The sequence below is a fragment of the Micropterus dolomieu genome, linkage group LG17 (assembly GCF_021292245.1).
Source record: "Micropterus dolomieu isolate WLL.071019.BEF.003 ecotype Adirondacks linkage group LG17, ASM2129224v1, whole genome shotgun sequence".
Lineage (NCBI taxonomy): Eukaryota > Metazoa > Chordata > Actinopteri > Centrarchiformes > Centrarchidae > Micropterus > Micropterus dolomieu.
Window position 1 is genome coordinate 16,217,828 of NC_060166.1, and position 23,488 is coordinate 16,241,315.

Below are 23,488 nucleotides of genomic sequence, written 5' to 3' on the forward strand. Positions count from 1 at the left end.
GGATTACAAGAAGTCTTTGTAATGGGGGAACTACAAGTCTCCGAACTATCCCACCCTCACATGCCTGGCCACTTTTTGATCGAGCTCTCTGGCACCCAATTGATGAAATGCACTCCTCTGGGGGGCGGGGATAGGGAAATTTGTGATCTTTCGGAGGAGGGACTTCCTTCGGAGTAGCAGTTGGATGGCAGGCAGCTGCTGGGGCTGACACGTTACTAAAGTTAAAGGTGCTACGGAGGCCTCGTCGGGCACTTGAGGTTTTACTTTACACATGAGCGTCTGTAAACTGCGTCGGGAAAGTCTGCACGGGGATAACGGAGACGCAAGCGGGAGTCGTCAGCCTCGGTTAGTCTTGCATTTCAGCAGCTCAAAGCAGGAGTTGGACGTGAAGTCAAGAGAAAAATCTGAGCGGCCACTTTGAAGTCAGAGGAGGAGGAGGAGGAGGAGGAGGAGGGGGTCTTGAGTGGATGTGGCTATGCTAAAATAATGTATCCGTCGGGACATATTCACACTTAACTCGTCTTTTCTGCTTGGAAATGTGCGGGGACTAAGGGGAGGGGTGGGGGTGTTTCTTCAGTCTTCACCAGGAGGTAAAAAGTTGAGTCGGAAGTTTCCAGCAGCAGAGACGGGGCGTTTTCGCGTAGACAGCGGGGAGGGGTGCGGGTCCAACATGGGAAGCGGGGTGTGCTCCCGGAGGCAGCGGAGGATCTTCCAGTGTCTCCTGCTGGTCACCGTGGTCTGCGGGATGATGTACGCGGGGATGATATCGTACGAGATGCACAAGCAGCTCAAGAGGACGGAGGCAATGGCACTCAAGTATCAGCAACATCAAGAGTCGCTCTCGGCACAGCTCCAAGGTAAACACGGTGACGGGGGACGATGCGTGTGTGACAGATGTGAGCGTGAGAGCTCACTCTCTTCTGAATGTCACGCAACACTCCACTAACAAAACTGCAGTTTTATGGTTGTCCTGCTTGCTGTCAGACACTCACGCCTCTGAGGACTTTAAACGATTCATTGCTAACCATAGTTCAGTTCAGCATTCCAGTTAGCGCCTTAAATTTATTTTAACCAAAATACACATTGGCTGGTGGTAGTTAAAACTGCATCTAACGTTAAATGTGTAGAAAATAAGACTCCACTGAAACTGTCTGCCATTTGACCTAACTGGGCTGTAACTACACTGTATAGCCAAGAAGTGATTTACCAGCAGCTTTTGTAGTCTTTGACCTTTGACCTTGAGTAGCCTTCTAATCTTGTGATTAACCAGGTTATGGTCTGAACAGACTGTGTTGTGAAGTTCAACAGAGACGGACAGGTACCTTTTGCATGCCTACTGTAAGACTGCAATTAGACCCCACGCTACTCAGAAGTGAGGTTTGCTGCTGACCGGAGGCTATGTCACACACACGCACACACACTCAAACAAGCACACACCTGGTTATAGTCATTGTGTCCCCAGGCTCATCTCAACAGTATACAGATTATTATACCTTAACCTTTTCAAGCACAGTGTTACCCACAGTAGTAACTTGTTTTTAAAACCATTTTATGGGTTAGCCAGATGAGTGCTGCACCACCCTGATATTATGTACAGTCCCAAATAAATGCCAAGGTCCTACTGAAGACAATATTGTTTATTGTTATTGTACACTTTTTTACTTTTTGGATTGGATTTTGACATGTTCATATTGTAGTCTTTTCTATTCTCCCTAATGCTTTAGTCCCATGATTACAAAATAACGTGTAAAATGGTGCCTGCTACGATTTCCAAAAACCCAAGCTGATGTCTTCAAGTAGCTTGTTTTGTCTGATCAGCAGTCTAAAAGCCCAACGTGATCTATTTAGTTTAACGTAAGCAAATCCTCACAGCTTAGAAGCTGCAATGTGTCGAATATTTAGTATTTCTGCTTGAAAAAATTACTGATTTTAAATGATTAATTGATAATGACACTAGTTGAGGGTCAATTTTCTGTGTATCTGCTTATCAATTCATTGAGTAATCACAGTGTTCCCCACAGGATTATTACAGACTATTATGTTGTATGTGGAAATAAAAATATTTTCGGGTCATTTTGAAACTATGGCAGAACAAATTAGACTAGCGGGCCGCCATGGTCTCATTCATTAATGGGAAACACTGAATCATTTAATTCCTAGTTCCAGTCCTGTGTTTTAAATTTTTATGGAGGGGCAACCAATTAGTTTACATCTGGATCAGAATTTATCTTTGACAGTATCCCTGGCTGCACCAGAAAACGTGATGATATTCGTGTAACGTAAAGATCTGTTAGCATTGAGTCACTAGTTATTCGTCAGTCATAAAACATTATCACTTCCAGTAAAAGGAACCATCCACATTCAAATCAGTAGATATGGACTAATCTATTTGCTTTATTGCTATATATGGAAAATAGTGACACTTGCTCACATTAGTAGACCTATAGCCCAGTATGTCTCACAACATTTCGAGGAAATGTTTCAATTAAAAACCTTACCTTAACCCCCACATTCACAAAAGATTAAACAGCCTTGTCCTACAGTAACCTCACTGATTTCCTTCCTCCATATAAATACTCTGCTGTGCTGACAGGATGTGAGGTTTTGTGTTATGCCGTGAGTTTAAGATGAACAGCTGGGCGGAGAGCCCGCTCCTACGCCTTCATCTATTCAGTTTTTGCCCACATCAGGGAGTCAAATAATGTGTCAGGGTTTTAGCCCAGACTCTGGACCTGTTAATTTAATGCAGCCTTTGATCCGCCTAACCAGCGGTCATCTCTCCCTATCATCCACAGCTCGTTCCAGTAGGCCTACCATGCAGTTGCCCTACCTATCTTGTTTGTTAAAAGTGTCAAACACATGCACGTAGGCCTGTGTTTGTTTTGTTACCATGTAAAGAACTTTGTGACAAATTACACTGTTAAACAGTAAATCTGATATGAAAGCTTTTGGTGGTAGTGGTTAGGGCTTCCAATTGGGCAGCCTTACGTGAGAACTGTGTCATTTATTTCAGAAGATGTTTTTGTTAAATTCGTTGTCATTCTCCTTACATCCCGACAGCAATCAATAAATCAAATGCTCTGGCACAAAAATGAGAAAAATCTGGAGTCTGTGGCAGGCCTGTAATAAGCAGGCCAGTCATTTGTTTTGGACAGAATGAAAGGAATGCAGGTAGACTGGCTCTGTACTCTGGCTGTGCACTCACTGCGCATGAAAATGTCTTCTGGGGGACTGGCTTGTGAGGGAGGTCTGATGGGAGGGGGTAAAATTTTTTAGGTTGGATGCTTTCAAATTCTAGCGGTCACTTGCTAGATTCTCCACTGTTACCTACCCACCTTTAAGTGCCTTGAATACTTTTTACTGTGTCCATTTCTTAGAGTCAATGACATGATGCATATTTTTGTGTCCGAGTGAATTCTTTTCTGTTAAAGTAATTTTAATCAATTCACGACATATATTACTTTATTCTACAAAACCCATTTTGTGTGAATACATTTTCACAACATTATAATGTTAATATTTTATGTTTTGGCATCTAAAACTCCGTGCAAATAAACAGGTTAAGAAAAGATTTTAAAATAAAAAATAAAATACTGTGGCATGATGTTATGCTTAAACCTTTCAAATAAACTAATAGTTTTAAAGTTGCTGAGATAATAGAAAAACTTCTGTCCAGCAATTTTAATGTTTTCAATTGTCAGGGTGGCACAACCATAAGCATGGGACATTTATTCCAGAGTGAAAATTTATTAACAGTAACAGGTTATTTCATCATCCAGAGGACCCCAAGTAACCTTTATGTCTGAGTGAAAAGGTTTGTAAATCCCAAAATACCGATGTTTAACTTATAGTCAGACTGGTTCACTTTCCATGTCAGGTGGTACAACCAATGTAATACTTGAAAATTATTAATTTATCATAATACCCTTTATTTAATCAAAACAATATATGTATGAACTTGCTAGCAAAGGCGAAAGTTAGTACAAGTTTCATGTTATAAGCCTGTTTCATTTGAAATAAGTTGTAAAGTCAGGTGGTGCAACCAGTATGTCAGGTGGCCCTGACTGCAAGGAAAGTTATTCTAATGTTTGGATTGAAAATTTAAAAATGTGTTTTAAATTAAGAATGTTTTACACTCTCTAAGCTTCTTTCATGAGAATAGGTTGTGTTTACTAGCGTCAGAAGAGCTGCGTTCAATACTACCAATTTAATAAGGCACCTAATAAAATGAACACTAAACAGAATACAGTGAGTTCACTCGGGTAACTCAATCCAAAGCTGCCCCGAAGCAACACACGAGGATACTTTTAAGGATAGAGAAATGTAATTAAACATAGCCATCCTGAAGTGTATACTGTGCAACTGTATTATCTAGTAAAATACAAGTATCGGATCAAGACTCGGAATTAGCAGATTCTAAATATTAAATGACTCTGATCGGGGGCAATGATGAGGAAGATAGAGGGAAAACTGTGAACAGAAAAAGGTGAGGCAACAATGGATGCAAAGCCAGTGAAAGCACAGGGAGAGGAACATTAAAAACATTGTTGTTTAGTTACAATCTAATACAGTGTATCCACTGCACTGCAGCCTATTCCAGTTGTTTTACTGAATGTGACATCATGTATCCTGTTTTTAATCATTAGTTCATTACTTCAATAGATACTGTTGACTAAAACACCTTTTTTGTATTTGAAAGAAAATTGCAATTTTTCAAGTATATTCGCTGTCATTACTAATATGTTGTCAGGTGGCGCAACTGAATTGTCAGGTGGTGCGACCAGCTAAAATATTGATTTAAACTGATAAATAATAGGTTAAAGCGAACATATGGTTTAAAACGATGATCATGGATACTGTATTGAAAATGTTAATTTATATTTTTGTATACTTATTTTTCCATCAATAAATGTAAAATTGGATGCTAAAGATAATAAATAACTGGCCTCTAGGATTCAATAATCTTAGATAAAAACCACAAGCACAAAATAATAATTTGTTAAGCCTATAGACACTCTAGGGAATACTTGCCAAAGCTATAACTTAAATAAATAGTAGGAAATTATATATATTGTTACAAATATTTGGTTGCGCCACCTGACATTTTTTGGGCTGTGAAGTTAAAAAAACGTAAAAAGAAATTGTATTTAAACACTTTGAAATAAAAATAATTTCAAATATACGAATTATATCCATTTTGAAAAGAAAAATTCATTTTTAGAAGCTTTATATGTCATTGACCCAATGGTAGTTGTATGAGGGTGTACAGCCCACATTTAAAAATTTAAAAGAACTACTTCTGATATTTTTTCCTAGAATGGTGAAGGCATGACCTGTCCTACCCAGAACTGCACTTTTACTGGTCACCGGGACATAAAAACTACTTGAAAAGAATCAGCAATAAAATCTGATTAAAAATCGCTGAAAAGGTTTAACGACTTTGCGTCAAAATAAGGTTTAAAAGTCATTTTTCCCGACCGGTTATACTTCCAGTATGTCATGACCAGGCTCAAAGGCCATGCCAAAAAGTGGGAAAAGACACAGCGATTCAATTAACAAGGTTTATTGTAACATAATATAATCAAAATAACGCTTAAATTATGTTATGGGTTAGTCAGCAACATCAGTAGTGTAAGTGCGGATGGGTGAGCATGGTGTAGAGTGTTGTGGTATCCATATAAAATAAACCAAAAGATTTAGCCGCTGGCAGGGAGTATGAGAGAGAGACATGATCTTGGAGGTGGAGCTTTTATCTCCTGTGTAGCACTGGGACCAGGTGTCAAGCCACACAGGGGCGTCACAAGTAGTAGTGACGCATGTGCAGTAGACTCCTTACGTCAATGGAACCACACAATTGGCTGAAATATGTTTCCCACCTTGGCTGTTAAAAGAAGACGATTGGCTTTCTAGCGGGAGGGGCAGGACAACCGCCATTTTTGGCGTTACGGGCATTCCCCATAGAGTTGTATTGAGGATTCTTAAAGTGGCATGTCTCCTTTTTATATAACGTCTCTGTATCAACCCAACCAACGAAGGCAACGAGTTCTCACCAATCAGAGGCAGACTAAGGCGGTTGATGCCATCACCATCCTAGGGGGAAAACATTGGCAAGCCTAACCCACTTCCACTAAATATCTGTTTTCCTTGAGCTAAATGGCTTCAATTAATCAGTTTCAGGTCATTGTCATACAAATGGCTGCTATTTAATTTTTTGCAAAAGTGGTAAACCGAGAAACCGAGAACATTACAGTATAATGTGACACTCTGAATGATAGTGGGTATTTCTTAACTCTATTGTGCACCACACCCTTACTCTCATTGTGAAGCAATGGATTATTCAGCCAAGCACATGGCCCGGGCCTCTTGATATCCATCATTGACTTCTGTTTTCAGTTTTTTGTGTCCTAAATTTAGAGACGGGCCATAGCTTGGGGGCTGTGAGCCTGATGCATTGATTCACTGTTGCCCACTATAACCACAGGCTGGAGTTGTTGTCATTTAAAAGGATCAACTGGCACTTTGTGGTCATGCATGCACTCTGACAAATGTGTCCCTGTGATTTAACACCCATTCACTCCCTCACGCACATCATTGTTTATATGTATTTTGCAAAACATTAATCAAATGAAATAATTGCAGCTCTCTCTGAATGAGTGTTGTAATATTTTTTGCATCACCAACACTGTTGTTGCCTGCTGTTTATCGTAATGCACGCTCTTATCTCAACAGATGGAATGGTTTAGTAGTACGTAAGTAACTAAAGTTTGTATAGCACCTTTCACAGATAAAAATCACAAAGTGCTTCACAATAAAATGTTTGTTTTTATCCTTGACTAAAGGAAATAAATACTTTGTTCTTTGAGTTTGAGATGTGCTTGTACCTGGATTTAACAAACCCGATTTGGGTTATATTATTATTATTAGTAGTATTTCTCTACAATAATGAAAAGTTCAGATTTTGTGAGCCAAGTACCTTCCAAACACTGACTTGAGATGGGACTTAAAACAAAACAAATCAAAGCACACAACAGAACACTGCTGTCTGCATTTGAAATATAAACCAGCAGCTCATGTGAATATTGGCACTACTAAAAGCTAAATCACGCCTTGATTTTAGAATTTGCTAAGATTTTTCAGGGCTAGCAAATGTCCATATGTCTCTGCCCTTTAACCTTCATCTTGAAGTTCATTATTCGGTCGAGGAGGAAGCGAGTTCCTTGCCAGGTTCCCACATATCTGAGGTCTTTCAGGTTAACGGTTAGAGTATAACAGTAAAAAAACAGATGAGCTGTGGAAACTCACACCACCAGCTTGCTCTTCTGAGTAGCCTTTAATGTAACAAAACAAACCCACCAATTTCAGGCAAGTCTTGTGTAAAGTATGACTTTTCTGGGTATAAAGGTACATGTGTGGGTTATGTTTACCCATAAGAGGTAGAAAGACAGCCGCAGGAATTACCACGAGAGGAGGAAGTTTGAAAGCCACAATATGTTGTGGTGGCGGGGGGGGCGTACAACGGTGGGAGTCTGAAAACACAAAAAACACTCTTCAAACTAAATATTGGAGCCAGTTTCCCTGTGTGACTGATAGTATTCACCGTCCACACCATTGGCCAACTCTGACCAGTAAAGGTCACCACGATAGAGAGCTCCCTTGTTCTTGCTTAGCCGATGCACTTTTACCACACACTGATGGAAATGTTTTGTTGTTCTAAGCCTTCAGGCAATAAATGTTCATTGCCATGCACGTTGAGGTTTGACCGAGGTAAGAGTTGGTGTAAAGTGAATCGTTGTGTAGTTGTGTGTTGAGACGCTTTAGAGAATGCATTTGCTTGTTTTTATGAATAAAAGTCTGTACTACATTACTGATTTTACAGTGGGAACATTCATTAATGACTGGTGCATGTGGTGGTAAAACCTTTGCAGATGAATATCTGTAGAAATATTTTCAGTATATTGAATTAAGCTGTGGTGAAGAGTTTGATTCAGCTCCAAGGTAAATTTTTGAGGTTGTAGTTTGTGATGTTGTCGTATTGGAATGCTTAGAAATTAAAAGTTCTTTTAGACCAACCTGTTATATATTCTCCTCTCTTTAACATGTCTTGTCATGTTTTATAAATAGTTTTTTTATGTGAAGCACATTGTGTTTCTCTATAACATGTACTATGTAACTAATAATGTTTCCTTGTGTCACTAATGTGGGTTTTAATAATTCAATTGAAACCCTTTTCTGAACTGTAGCTGTTGCCCTCTAGTCCATGTTGTACCCTAGAGAGAGGGTGTGTGTGTGGCGTGGCCGGAGCTGAGATGAGAGCAACATGGCCTCATCTTTGGCACCACTCACTGCTGAGAGGGTATAGAGTCTCCAACAGGCACAATAAAACCTCCCTAATCTCATGTAGCGGCAGGCCCATTTGTTCAAGCTCAGAGATGTTTGAAGAAATTCGTGCTGTCAGTTTAGTTATTAAAAGAGAGAACTGGGAGAGAAACTTGAGAGATTTCATCTATTTTTACAGGTATAACCCTCAAGGTCACATGTTAATTCTGAAACAGTCTTGTGATGTGAAGTGATGGCTCACTGATTACAGTGTCTAATAGGTCAGAAATTTCAAGTAAAACTTATTTTTCCCCAAACATTTTTAATAATAATTATTATAATACATTTGTATCACTTTTCAAAACCAGTGTAGCAAAGTTCATTACACACAACAAATACGCCTACATTTTTTGTTGCTGTTTGTTTTTACCACAGACTTGATGTTGTTGGCAATGTCAGGCAATAAATTCCCTGATCTGTGCCTGCAGGATCTCTTGGCCAAAGACAAGAATCTCAGTTTTTCTGAATTTAATTATTTGCGGACATCCAGGCTTTCACATCAACAACAAGAAATTTAACCCGAATCACAAGGGTTATAGGAATTAATGGGGAGATATAGCTGGGTATTATCTGCATAACAAAGAAATGCAATACCATGTCTGCATAGGATGAGACTAAGTGGAAGCATATACAAGGAAAAATAAGATTGGTACCTACTTTATTTTTGGACAAACTGTAACCTACACAGTAACTTTATTGCTAAACTTCACTGCTCACCTTTTCACCTGCCACTCCCTCACTTCAACTCAACCAAATCTTACTACGTGCACAAAAAGGAGTGACTTGATGGTGACAGCAAGTGGTGGGGATAACACTACAGGACTACCAAACAAGAGCAATGCTATCTATTAATTACTCTATGGGCCATAAGTATTTAAAACCAGCAAGATTTGTCTAAGTAAGCTATAGAGCCCGCCCTACATGGGATTTTTGAATCCGATACTGATTTCTATATTTGAGAATTTTGATATCCGATATGCCGATATATTGGCCGATATTCCTTTTTCCCTTTATTTTAAGAAACCGATAACATAAACAAAGATAATCCCTAACATTTGTTATGTTGAGACTAGGGCTGAACGATTAATCGTTTTCAAATCGATAGTTTTGTCCAGCGTCATCTGATTAACTATAGAACTATAGAGTACCACTACTAACGAACATTAAAGTAAATAGTGAATGAATTGTGCGGCCCAGTGAAACAGAAACTCTAAAATATACCAATATAGTACTATTACTAAAAATATTAATACCATATATCATCTCTCACGTCATTTTATATATATATATAATTTTGTCATGCAGTACTTATTACCTTACATATAATCTGCCACAATGACTACTTTCTACATCTAGTTTATCACCAGCACTCTGTTAATTCTATCCAAAGCTACGAGAAACCATTTCCTAACCACCATCTGGCTCCAAAAAGAGGTTAGCCAAAAAAAAGGGTTATCTAAAAAGGGTTAGCAAGTCTGGTGTCCGAAGAGGAAAATTGATGAGGACTATTTGTATTATTATTGAAGTCATGTAATTGACGTGACAAAAGACCAACTCCCGGTGAACACTGACTGTGAGAGCTACTAGGAGCTCCTCACCTTAGCTCTGGTAGACTCCTCAGCTGATGTTTTGTTCTGTGGTGCTGCAGTGTTTTGAACAGAGGAGCTGCAGCGCTCCCCCTGGTGGGCAAACTATGCAACACTCATGGCATGAGGGAAGAATCCGACTGTCTTGTTTCTTTTTAATAGTCATATATCGGCTGTTATAAACGGCAATGCAGATATATCTGCAAGTAGCTTATATCAGCCGATAATATCTGCAAAATGATAAATCGGTCGGGCTCTAGTCTAACTGCATATTAGACACACCGCATTGTGGGCTAGACAATGTCATACATGCTACAATGACTGATTTCACCAGCAGCTCAGATTTTACTTTTTATTTTATACAAATACCGTATACCACGATGAAATGTCAGAAAGGTACAAAAAAAAAAAGATTTACCACCCATGCGTACTGTATCACATATACCAACCCTCTGATGAAGTCTGTTTATCAAGATGCCATGATCTGTTGTATTAAGTCTCAAGGCTGCAGTTAAGTCTAGTAAAATGAGAATGGAACAGTCTGCAGCTTTGGCATTCATTGAAATGTCATTTGTAACTAAGAGAAGTTTAATCTGCTTTGATTTTTTTTTTGAAAACCTTATTGTCTACCTTGGCTTCCAGAATCTATAAAAAAAACTGTCTCTTCTAAGATTTGGCAGTAAACGGATGTTTGGAAACCAGCCTCTAACTATTGCAGAAAGCATATCAAATTAGGGACAAGGTTTACTAGGTGGTTATCCCAACAAATTGGGGTAAAATAGCTGAAAATGGGACTTTTTGGGCAGGATTTGGGCCAAGGTAAAAGACCATTTATTATTCAAAATCTGGATTGTACAGGGGCAGCAGCATTGTGAGTGGAGGTACAGAGAAAATTGTAATTATTTATTAGTGTATCATAATCAGCCGAATTGGTTTCAGTGACAGTGGCAGAGAAAAGAGGAGAAATAAATTGCAGTTTCAGCCTGGTGTATGGTGTCAAAAATGATATGAGATTGATCTGAAACACAAAGATCAGTTAAGTTGACACGTGTAAACACAAGAGTGTGGCCACAGTTATGAGTGGGGCACAGAATATGTTTTAAGCATCACAAATGAGAGAAAGTCAGACAAAGCAAGCACTAGTCTGCCATTTTTTATAGTGTGGCACTTTTATTAAAAACCACAGCTTAGCCTCCCACATCTTGCCCACTAAGTCTGGACTGACTAATAAAATCATGCATAGGAGGGCAAAGCTCTGACAGAACGACAATCACCAGGCCGCAACCATGTCTCTGTTAAGAACATCAAATCAGTCTGCTGAAATAATAAAATCATTCAATGTAAACGTATTATATGAGATAGATCTCACGTTGAAAAGGTCTAACTTGTCAGATTGAGCCGGTGGTGCTGCTGTTTGTTTACAAAACCTTAGATTAAAAGGTCCGACTATTGAACAGAGCTTGTTGAAAGATGAAAATGGGAAGACGTGTTCTACATTACTAGTTCCATTAAATAACCACCAAGGTATTTAGTTAATCAGTGGGAATGTGTGTCCTTTATTACTTTAGGTAGCCATTAGTTATATGTTTCAATGTAGACATCGTCCGATGGAAATTTGGTAGACATCGCCCAACCCTATTGCCCAACCCCCCAACCCAAGGCAGGAGAGTCAGAGCACATTAAGGAACTTGCGGAAGTGTTCACAGTCCAGGTTATTGGACCTATATTATTATGCGCTGAGGTTATGGGCACAGAGTATTTATTACCGACGTGTTGATGGGAGTTACTATTCTCGTCACTTATCAAAACAAAGTTATGAAATGCTACACATAATACAACTATTACAATCACTTATACACCACGTGGCAATGCAATGATATTCTCTCAACTTAGTGAATGACTTGGAAATAGGACTGTGTGAGGATAGTGCTCATAATGGTAAATGGACCGTACAGCACCTTTCTAGTCTTTCAACCACTCAAAGCGCATCGCACTACATGTCACATTCACACAGTGATAGAAAAGTCTGTGCCACATGCTAACTGCTCATCAGAGAGAGAAACTAATCATTCACACTCGCACATCAATGGCACAGCGATCAGGCACAATCTGGGATTCAGTATTTTTCCCAAGGACACTTAGACATGCGGGGTGGGGGGAGCTAGGGATCAAACCGATGTTCTGATTAGTCGGTGACCCGCTCTTCCGCCAAACACATTTTTGTTTTGAATGTATAAAGTATAACTAGCTTCTGTACATTTCTAAAATGTGTGATCATTGTAGATTTAGTCCTTTTGATATTCTGTAATCACTAGAAAGTATTTGCAGATCCATAACAATAATACTACTACACTAGTAAAACTGAAATTCAAGTGAAGAAAGCAAGTTAGAAAGATGCTATTGAGGTGAGGGACTACTATCTACCAAATACATGTGTTCTTAAGTGCTCTGGTCAAAGTGTAGATATATCAACCACTGAAAGTCTTGTATTCTCCAACAAATTTTACAGTCCATACATATGTACAACAAAACAGAGTTGGTCTGTGACGAATGCCTTTGTACAACGTGTGGACTACAGTGTTGAATGAAATGAGAGTGGATTTGTGCTAAAATGCAGCTTGTGGAGAGACACCGGTCTCCAGTTAAAATCTGAGAAATATGAATAATTGAATCTGATTAGCGAGAAATGCATTTGAATGAAAGTTCATGTTCATGCATTCACAAGACTTTGCATATAATTTTAAACAGTGCTCAGTTTTTATAAATCATTTCATCCAGGTCATTTTGTGAATGTGTTCCTGAAGTATGAGCAGGACACTTTTAGATGTTTGAGAAGTTTCTCTTCAGTATCTGTCTCCATTCACTTCCCCCCCCCAATCTTCCTTCCTCTTTGGTTTCATTTCATGGTTGTTACTTGTTCTGAACTCCCTTCTGCCACAATATGTACAAACATGCACACTGAGCTAAGCCTAAACTGTTATAGATTGCTCAGGCTCACAGGAGTTTTCTTTAAACTTCACTCAGTAGATTATAATTGTGTTCAAATTTACCGTACAGTCACCTTGACAAACAGTTGTAAATAAAGGCAAAGAATACTCGGTCTGCTTTCAGAAACTCCTGTAATCACCTCCATTTCTTCCTAATTTTACTAATGTGCAAACACCATACACGGAAGCAGCCTGAACCAAGCTAGTAGTATTTGTAAACACCGTTGGACCACCGGTCTGGTGAGGAATATCACATCTTTCTGCTGATGGTGGAGCGGTCATGTAACGAGATCACAGCCTGGTTGAACAAATATTACACCTGGCTCTCATGTCAACTGCGAAATACACATCCTATTTTCTGTCTGCCTTTCTGGAATAAGCGTTTGTGGGTGCCTATGTTTTGTGCAGTGTACATATTTGAATTACAGCTCTTTTTTTATTTTGTTTACCTTCTACCTGGGCCAAACCACTCAACTAAACCTCTGTTTTCTCTCTCTCTATCCCCCTCCCTTCATTTGTCTCTTCACTGTCCCTCCATCTCTGTTTTACATGGTCAGTGGTGTATGAGCATCGCTCCAGGTTAGAGAAGTCTCTTCAGAAGGAGAGATTAGAGCACAAAAAGGCCAAAGAAGGTGAGAAAAATAACATGTAAGCTCAATTCCAACTCTTGAGGGTATATCATTCAAAGGAGCTGTGGGAACTTCCTATCTCATTCTCAGACTGCGTGTCATGTGGTAGAACAAATATTGGACTGCAGTAAAGTATACTATAATGCTTATAATCTTTAACACATTATTATTGTAAGTCACTTTAGACAAATGCATGTGCTATATACATATACATGTTATAAGTTTTTACCCCCTTAAACATTTCACAATGTCATCTACAGCATCAGATATGTATAGAATATCACATTATTACACACAGTATTACAGTATGGGTGATTTTATTTGACCACAACATAGTGATGTATAAGAAGACTTCTGATTCAGGGGCCGTGTGCCATTTTTTGTGAATGGACTGAGGTGTTTATTAAAAAGTTTTTGTGCAGTTTACAAGAATGAACCCCCTTGCTTATGTAGGTCAGTATCTGTGTGTTGCATTTCTCCCCCACGAAGTTAATGCACACTCATCACATGCATGAACTTCTGTTTTCTAGATTATCTGGTTTATAAACTGGAAGCACAACAGTCACTCAACAAGGAGAAGGTATGTTTCCACATCCTCTGCCTCTGGCACACACAATGACTAAGTATCATCACTTTTAACAGTCTAGAGAATATATTTTATGTTTCTAATCACCTGACCATCAGCTATAATGATTTCATCTCTTTGCCATTAACAGTACCATTAAACCGAGTTTAGTTGTTTTTTTGCTGAATGAAAGTTTAAAAAAAAAATGTTTTTGCTCAAACAGCAAGACTCCAGCAGCAGATTCAATTCCCTCCAAGTGCAGCATCAGATGCTAAAGGTATAGATTATTATAATCAACTCATACACAAACAAACATTTCCATGTGTTTCTTTATTCTTGCCATTAACACAGACATCCTCATATTCAACCTTCTGTCTTTCTGTGGTCGATTTCAACACACTCTCTCTGACCTTACCACACTACATCCCTCTTTTTGGTGTGATGAAAGGGTTTCAGCTTTGATAAATATGTCTTTCAGAACCAGCACGAGGACCTTAAGAAGCAGTATTATGAGCTGCAGGACCAGCACCAAGTCCAGGGCGAGGACCACAGCCGGCTGCTGGACGAACACAGAATGCGCTATGACAAACTACAGCAAGCCAAAGAGGTGGAAATCTCCCAACTCAAAGGTACTGCTGGTGTTTTTGTTGTTGTAGTTTTATGTACTGTATTTTAACAACACACAGCTTATGTGCAACCTGTGTACATTAAGACACACACAGGACCAATTCAGTCATTAAACATTCTTACTTTGTCTCCATCTTCTGACATTTCTGAAGCCAAGTGCTTTATGTGTGACTTTTAGAAAACTGTTGTTTTTCGTTTGTTCTTTGCAGTAGAATATTGTTCTTGTGTCACGTGTTTCCCGTTTCGATGCATGCTTTCTGTAAATGCATTTGCCTGTTTGTGATGGCAGATAGTGTACATAACCTGAGAGAGGAGAATAAACAGCTGAGGAAAGCCCACCATGACATTCACACACAGCTACAGGATGCACAGGTGAAAATAAATCTGTTTTTATTCTAATTTTGTCATATACATCTGAAAACTTTTAATATGAAGGACTTTATAAAATGTGTGCTATATCCCTCATTGACATTGAAGAGATAAAGTTGTCAGTCCCCTAAGAAAAAACACGTTTTTTCTTATCTTAAATTTTACTCTAGATCTTTAACATTTTTTGAGCAGTAAGATTTAAGCCCTACATAAAAATAAATGTTTTATTCATGCTGTTTGATTGTACTTGTGTGTTCAGGTTCAGCATCAGGAACTGAAGGCGTCCCATAGTCAGCTCGCACTGACACTGGAAGACCACAAGAGTGCGCTGGCTGCAGCACAGGTAGGACAGCAGCATGTAGAGATGCAATCTCATTGTTTACTTCAGTCACTGAATACAACAGTTGAACGCGAAGTGCCTGCAACACAAGTATTTTGGTCACATATTTCTTTCCCAATCAAAGAACAGTGCTAATGGAGTAAAACAGCCAGGTGATGGGGAGGTTCTGTTACCAGTGTACAGTTTGTCAGTATGGGGGGAACAAATGGACTGATAAAACATGAGGTCTGCTTGAAAAGCCGAGTGAGTCCTGTAAGAGTATATCCAAGACATGAGGTAAAAGTTGACTCCTGATGCCTCATTTACTGTGCATATACAGCTGTCAGGCTTAAGTGCAACTAAAGCATCTCTCCTTTGCTCTGCATTCCTCTCAGTCTTACTTTAACCTTTACATTAACCTTCTTAATAAAGCAGAAAAAAACATTTATTGCAGTGGTCTGTATAATCCGCAGTAGAGAAGGAAAAAAGATATGGCCGAGGTGTTGCTTGGTTTTGGGGTAATTAGATCAGATGTTGCTGTTTCTCCTAGAGACTGACCTTTGAAATGCCTGAATGGTTTATTGAACGTACAGTACTCTGCTGATTTGTTTGAAATGCTATCCATCTGCATTGATGGATACTCACTCTCCTCTCTCTCTGTCGCTCTGTCTCGCTCGCTCTCTCTGCATTTGCTAATTTATTTTAAAGCCTGTCCTGCTTTCCATCAGTGCTTCTGGTTGGATGGGTGCACACTCTCTCTCTCTCTCTCACACACACACACACAGTCTTTCCTTCACTCCAGGGGGTTTGGTTTAGACAGGGCTGTCAGAGCAGTGCATCTAAAGCACGTTCCAGCCAATTGGCCAGCAAGATGTAAAAGAGGGAATGGAGCAAGACAAAGAGTGAGGAGAGGAATTATTTTGAATTTAACCCCCTGGCCTGAATAGAAAGTATGTTTAAAGGATGGTGTCATCTAATGGTCTAAACTGGATGGTCAATTTGAGAGAACTATGTCAAGATTTTAGTTATATGTAATCTTTTCCAGATGTAGGTGAAGCGTAGTTTTTCAGCCACATTTAGCAGCATGGCTGTAGGGATTGTGCCACTTTGGTCCAGACTGAAAAATCAATATAACTTGATGGTATAGATATCCATGGTGCCCAGATTCAGTCATCAAAGCCTGTATGACCTTTGACGCATACCTTTCTCCCTAAACTGATGGAAAGCTGACATCGAATGATTGCTCAGATTCATGGATTTGCTTGCTTCTCGTTTAGTCTTAATTCGATATTTACAGAATGAAATCATAATTTTTCTCATTTCAGACTGTATTTAATTTAGGCTAGGTCTTGTAGGAAAGCTTTGACAATGTAGGCTTCTTTTTAAAATGGGAAACAAGCACTTTGTAGAAAAGCATATTAAAATATTTCAAAGTAGAATACTGGAACTGATGTATCATATCCACCCTAGTTTTGAAAAATGTCGAGTCCTAAAGGTTCATACATTAGACGAGTTTCTGAATGCTAAAAATCACGCAGCATCACATGATTCCCCCAGGATTTTAGCCCTCCTGAGATTGTGTATCTGATTCCCTTTAGATGCAGGTGGATGAATACAAGCAGCTGAAGGAATCCCTGAACAGGGAGCCCAGTCTGAGACTGCCTGAACAAAACCCTGTCCCCCAGCAGTTGCAAGCAGTTGCCGCAGCACCCGAATCCCATATTCACGAAACCCAGCAGGCCACAATACTGAAACAGCCACAAAAAGAGGAGCCCACCCATGAGGAAGATCACCAGGGTCACCGGGACGCTGAGTCCAGGGTAATGTGGGATTCTTTAGGATCACTTAATGGGGCAGCTGTGGCTCAGGAGGTAGAGCGGGTTGGCCGTTAATCGGAAGGTCGGCGGTTCAATCCCTGGCTCCCCCTGGTTGCGTGTTGAAGTGTCCTTGGGCAAGATACTGAACCCTGATTTCAGTATATGAATGTGTGTGAATGTTAGTTTCCGTTTGAGCACTTAGGCTCAGTGTATGAATGTGTATGACTGGTGAATGCAGATGTACTGTAAAAGCGCTTTGAGTGGTCGAAAAGACTAGAAAGGCGCTATACAAGTACGGAGCATTTAATTATCAAGACAAAAGGCAAAGTGTAAATATAAAAAGGCTGATGATATTTTTTGTTACTTTGTCCTCAGTTGGACCATCAAAAGGAGGTGCATGCTCTGTCTGAGACTTACAAGCAATCCTTGTCAGACCATGAGGAGGATAGAGAGGGAGAGGCAGAGAGGAAGAGGGAGCTGGCGGAGGAGGAGATGGCTCAAGCAGGACAGCCTCAGAAGCTGGAGGAGGACCCGGACCAACAGCAGGATGAGCAGCAAGAGGAAGACGAAGAGCTGGAACAGAAACAGCCGGACGAGAATGCCCTGGACCGACAGAGACGCCAGCCACAACTGGTCAGAACTGGTCTAGACAACTCAGTCTTATCTGAACAGGGTTAAAACGGGCCTATGCTGTCGTTCAAATTGTTTCGGATTAGCTTCATTGAGCAACATAAGAAACCTTCGAATCATAAATTAGTCACGTGTGTCCTTGTCAGATTGGGGACACAGCTGCTGCTCATATTGAAGTGGTAATCACTTATATTAAATCCTAGAGGAACCAGAAGAAATCACAACCTTTCCTCAGTGTTTGCTTCTTATGATTAATGGCAGCTTGCTCATTCTGTGTTGTGCTCATCATTGTCATTTTCATCTGTTGAACTTTCCCAAAGGATCACTTAAAGCTTACCTCTATGTTTATGTCTCAAACTAGCAGCGACTCATTTTCTTGCCCCGCTCCACATGTTGCTCCTTGTGGATCTGTTTATCTTGTCAAAAGGGTCCCCATCAGGAGGCCCAGCTGCAGCACAAGGCGCACGCCGAGGTGGAACACGTGAAGTCGCCCTACGAGCAGCAGCAGGAGCAGCAGCGCCTGGAGACTCAAAGGGCTGAGGAGCGCAGGCGGGTTCAGGAGCGTCAGGAGGCCCTGCAGGTCCAGAGAGACCGGGTGCTGAAGGAGAGGGAGCAGAGGCTGAAGGAGGAACAGGAGAGAGAGCAGCAGCAGCAAAGGGAGGCCGACGGACAGGAGCAGCAGCTGAGACAGGAGCCCCAAAGGTCAGATTTCAAATCAATTTTAAAATCAGGTGCCCAAAATTCAAAAAAATATACTTTCTTACTTAAACTGAGCGGTTTCGAGCTATGCAGATAGCATCAGTTTTATGTGTCCAGGGATTACGATATCCACCTCTGAGATTTCTGTTGCTATGCCAATACAAAGGAGGTAATAAATCCAATTTCATTTGTCCTGTTCGAATCATTGATACTCAAAGGCCACATGGAGATGGTGGCTGCCTGAAACAAGCATTACAACATATAGTAACATAAATAATAAACGGTAAGAAACATACATATACAGGAAGAAAGTAACATAAAAAAACAACAAAAAAGCAACGTGAAATCCATCCAGACATGAACAAAAACCCTGTTTCACCTTTTGACCTAGCCTTAGTCAATGTAGAGACCCTTTGACAATACATTTACACACTCTACTGAGAGATTCTGTGAGTGGCCACCAAATGTTAAGAAATTAACAATAATTCCCTCTTTAGTACAGAGCTGATCCTCTCATATGGAAATACATTAAATAGCTCTTTGTGTCAGCCATCATGATCTTTTGCTGAAGAAGTGTCAAATAATAAGACAAGCATTGCATTGATTAACCTGAGCAATAGTAAAAATCTTCTTCCTGCAAACTAACATATATCCATAATCCAGGAGGAAACATTTGATGCTTTGATAATTATTAAATTTAATAATGTATGTAATATAAGGGAAAATTATATAGGCCTTTTATATGTTGTTCTACCACACAAATGACATACATTATTTTATGTAAATAGAGCTAGGTATGTTTCAAGAGCTCAAAAAAAGTATTGAAGAAAAACTGCTCTGTGGCTAATAGTACATTTTTAAACACACTATAGTACACATGCATATTTCTCAACATTTATAGCCCTGTTTTGGTGTGGCACATAGAGCCTGTGCTGTTCTGACTGCCCTGTACTATCTCTGCTGTAAGTAGGAAGAGGGCAGAGTACGAGAACATGGACAACGATATCGTTCAGGGAGAAGAGGACCGTCACACTGACCAAGAAGAAGGTGAGACAGAAAGAATACCAGTAAAAAATAAATAAAAAGCATCCTGGGATCCAGATAAGATACTTCAGAATGTGTATCATTACATCCTATTAGCAATATAGCATGACATATGTTTTGTGTGTGTTAACAGACAGAGATATTCACATGTTACATGAGGAGGAGGAGAAACAAGAAGTGGATCACAGAGTGCCGCCACATCAGCAGGTAACTGCCTGACCATCCATCCTGCTCACTGCATCTGTTAACACATGCATCCTTTATCATCTGTCTGTCCCTTCAGCTCATCCAGTCACTTAACATTCACACCAGTGTACCATGTGTCATACGTCCCTTGAGCAATCCATCCAGAAATCAAGTCTTTCATCCTCCCCACCCACTGTCCTTTGCTGGCATATTTATCTTCCACTTGTCAGTCAACCCAGTGATCTGATAAGTTGTCTGAATACCAACAAGGCAATTAATACAACATTAGAGTACACTGACTGCCACAATCAGTTTTTTTTTTTTCAAAAATATTCAGTTATCAGTCTTTTGCACTTATTCTCTGTCTCATGCCAATGTTGTATCTCTTCTTTAGTCTCCTCAGTGTTATTTTACTATTATTTCCTTTTCTCTAGGGTGCTGATGGTGAGCTGGACCCCGAGGACGACCCCAACAACCAGGGAGAGGATGAGTTTGAGGAGGCTGAGGACGAGCGACCGCAGCACAGGGTCGCAGAAGAGGAAGACGAGGGGGTAGAGGAGGAAGAGGAGCCGGCAGCACCAGCCCAGCACATAGACAAACACCAGGGCCCCGAACAACCTGCTGTGGAGGAGGAACTGGTGGTGAGTAAAGGGGTCAGAGAACGGCGACGGTCAAATAAACAGGAACTATATTTAGCATCGACAGTAGCAGCTGCAGTGCTGACAGAGACTTGTGTTTTAACTGTGTTAGCAGTGTTTTAACTTGTGTGCGCGTGATTTGTGTGTGTTCAGATAGCTGGAAACCCAGATCAACAGGAAGACACGCTGGATGACCAGTACCAAGAGGAAGTAGAGGACGAGGTGTGTAACACTCATGCTCTGACACATGCTTTACATGTTGAGTAACACAAAATATATGAAGGAGTTAAAAAAGGAATACATGGAAGTTTGAGGCAGATTCACTCTCAAAACTAAACAGACATGTATAGTGTGTCTCACACTGACCCAAACGCGCAGGAGAACATAACCATGTAATACAGATAAGTTTACTACAATGTAAGTTTAATATAAGTTTAACTGTATCTTTGGTTTTACCTTGCTGTGTTTTTTGTTTTTTTTTACTCCTGAAATAGTTTTTGTGTGATTCTTTGTCTCATTGTTGATGTTCTGAAGGCTCAGGAGGACATAGCTGGTGGGCAGAAGAGAGAGGGGGAGGAGGAGGAGGAAGGCGAGGATACATATAATGAGGAGAACATAGAACAGGTGGGTGTTTCTGCAGGGAACCAGAGTCACAGGATTTCTAGCCTTTTCCTCAAGGCATCTGAAATTCTTCATTACAGCATTTTATTTCCACAACCCAAACTGCTAATGTATTTTTATATAATAGTAAAAACCCATTTACTTAATATATTCAAAGGAGTCTCAGTCACTTCACAATAGTCTGTTTTCTTGGGTCAAGCATCCAGTGGCCATTTGGAGGCTGCATTTTAAAACAGTTTCTAAATTCAGCCACAGTGACTGCCACACCTGAGACACCTGTAAACAGGTAAAATGTTTTGATATCACATCCGGAAAGCAATATTTACGACACTGACGTATTGGCTACACAGGGAGGAAACTGTGTCAGCATGAGTGCGTGTGAGCGCATGCCTGTGTTTTGTCCATGTAACTTGAACCTTGCCCCGTGTGTGTCCTGGTAAATGAGATCAGGTGTTGAGTTTGTTGGGGTGTCAGGTTACAGCCTGGGCTTAGTTTATTTCATTTGCCCTAAGAGGAAATCAGTTTGAATTGAGAAGCTTGCACATTTTATAACTTCTATCAAAATGACTATAGTATATCAAGCAAGACATTTGACTCCCTTCTTCTTTCTGTTGTGTAACTGACCCTGACTCCTGACCTGCTTAGAGAGAGACATTCATTTATTTATAATCCCTAGGTGATTGCCAGGAACGCTGCACAGTCAGTTTTGTGCGTGTAAAAATGATTATGCCTACATACTTTGTTGTCTCTACTCCTAATTTGTAAAATGTAAACAGTCTATGAGCCTAAGAGGTAAACACAGAGACGGATAATATCGTTTACACCTAAGTTAAACTGTGTCATGAATAAATGCATGAAATGATCATCTTCAGTGGGAAAATATCCAACATTTGCATATAGTGGCCATTAAATAGTCTCGTTGTGTGCTTGTGATTTGCTCCAGGATGAAGTGAAAAACCAGGATGGACCAAGAAAGGAAGGGGATCACAGGAAAGAGGCAGAGAATAATGAAGAAGAGAATTACGAAGAGGATTTAGAGGAGGATATGGCTGGTCGAGACAAGGGAACCAATCGGAGGGCAGAAATGTGAGACAGACGCAGACTTTGACCAGTTGCAGTGCCTTTTCAGCTGCCCATGGAGCATATCAGGTCTTATCTTCCCTTGTTTCCCAGTGGAATAAAAATAGCCATCCATTCAGAATCCCACTTAGGAATATTGGGATACTATGGAAGATGGGATGCAGTAGAGAGCAGTTCACTCTGTGGAAATGGACAGAATTTGTGAGGGAAATGGGACATATACTGTATATGTTTTTTTTATTCATTTGCTTTCCTGTCTACTAGCATGTCTGCCTGATTGCTTGTCTGGTTATATTTTTATCAGCAGACAGGCAGAGAATATATTTTTATCATGTGCTGCCTTTGAGTAATGTGCAAAAAAAAAAAACCCACAAAGATAAATTATGTTATTCTGGTGTCCTCATGTTCAGGCCTTTATATGTATGATTTATGCAAACCGCTGTATTCTTTTGTAGAGCTCAAAGTTAAATGTACATCTTGTCATTCCAATCGATCGAGTTGTTTTCTGTTATTTATTGTTGATTGTAACAACTTTGACAATCATAAAAAAAAAAAGGAAAAAAAGGTGCAACACTTCTTTTGATGTCCCCTTACTCAACTAGTTTGTGTCATAATGGCGTTTACCAACTTCTTGAAGCTGATGCACAGGAGTATTTCCACTGGATAGTTCTGCAAATTCAAGTCAGAGAGACATTTCTGTGCTGAAGGTGTCACACTGTGACATGTGCCTTTCCATTCTTGGAAACCTCTTCTAGGTATGAGTCATTTTACATTTAGAAGCGTATTTCAATAGGACAGGAGAGATACGAGCATGCCAGTCAGTGCGGAACCTCTTGCAGATTGCTTCAGCATAGCCTTAAATGGATAGCTGTTTCATGTCAACTGCTGGTGTGAATTTAAATTCACAACCTGAATGCAATTTACTGCAAAATCTCAAAGTCTACTGTACAGTGTATAGTTAAATAAATGCATTTTTCCACCTGTTATATTTGATACAAAAAAAGTGGGATTCCACCTGAAGTGTGTTTGTGTGTGTGGAATAAAGAGATCAAAGGATTTCAGATAATTGTGATTGTGTTATCTGATTCTGTACTTTGAAGGTAATCAATCTGTAGGAGTGTGTGTGTGTGTGTGTGTGTGTGTGTGTGTGTGCGTGCGTGCGTGCGTGCAACAACGCCTCTGGAGGCAGTATGAATAAGGCAAAAGATCTTGTGTTCAGCAGGATTCTTAAATGAAAAGCACTTTGGTCCAATGATGTTTGTGACTTTGCTTTTATAATTATGCTATGCTGTTATCATTTCTGTTGAAGACAATA

The 23,488-nt window shown here is 40.0% G+C and overlaps 1 protein-coding gene across 1 annotated transcript; it reads left to right on the top strand.

The window, feature by feature from the left end:
• The first annotated feature begins 177 nt into the window (after positions 1-177).
• golim4a (golgi integral membrane protein 4a) lies at positions 178-23,234 on the top strand. The gene is made up of 16 exons (XM_046074785.1): positions 178-857; positions 13,507-13,581; positions 14,109-14,158; positions 14,367-14,420; positions 14,622-14,772; positions 15,060-15,142; positions 15,399-15,482; positions 17,057-17,278; positions 17,651-17,908; positions 18,333-18,607; positions 19,575-19,651; positions 19,782-19,855; positions 20,269-20,475; positions 20,626-20,694; positions 21,007-21,096; positions 22,037-23,234. Exons 1-16 carry the CDS (start codon positions 671-673, stop codon positions 22,181-22,183), a joined length of 2,103 nt encoding a protein of 700 aa, XP_045930741.1. The 5' UTR covers positions 178-670; the 3' UTR covers positions 22,184-23,234.
• Positions 23,235-23,488: the final 254 nt, after the last annotated feature.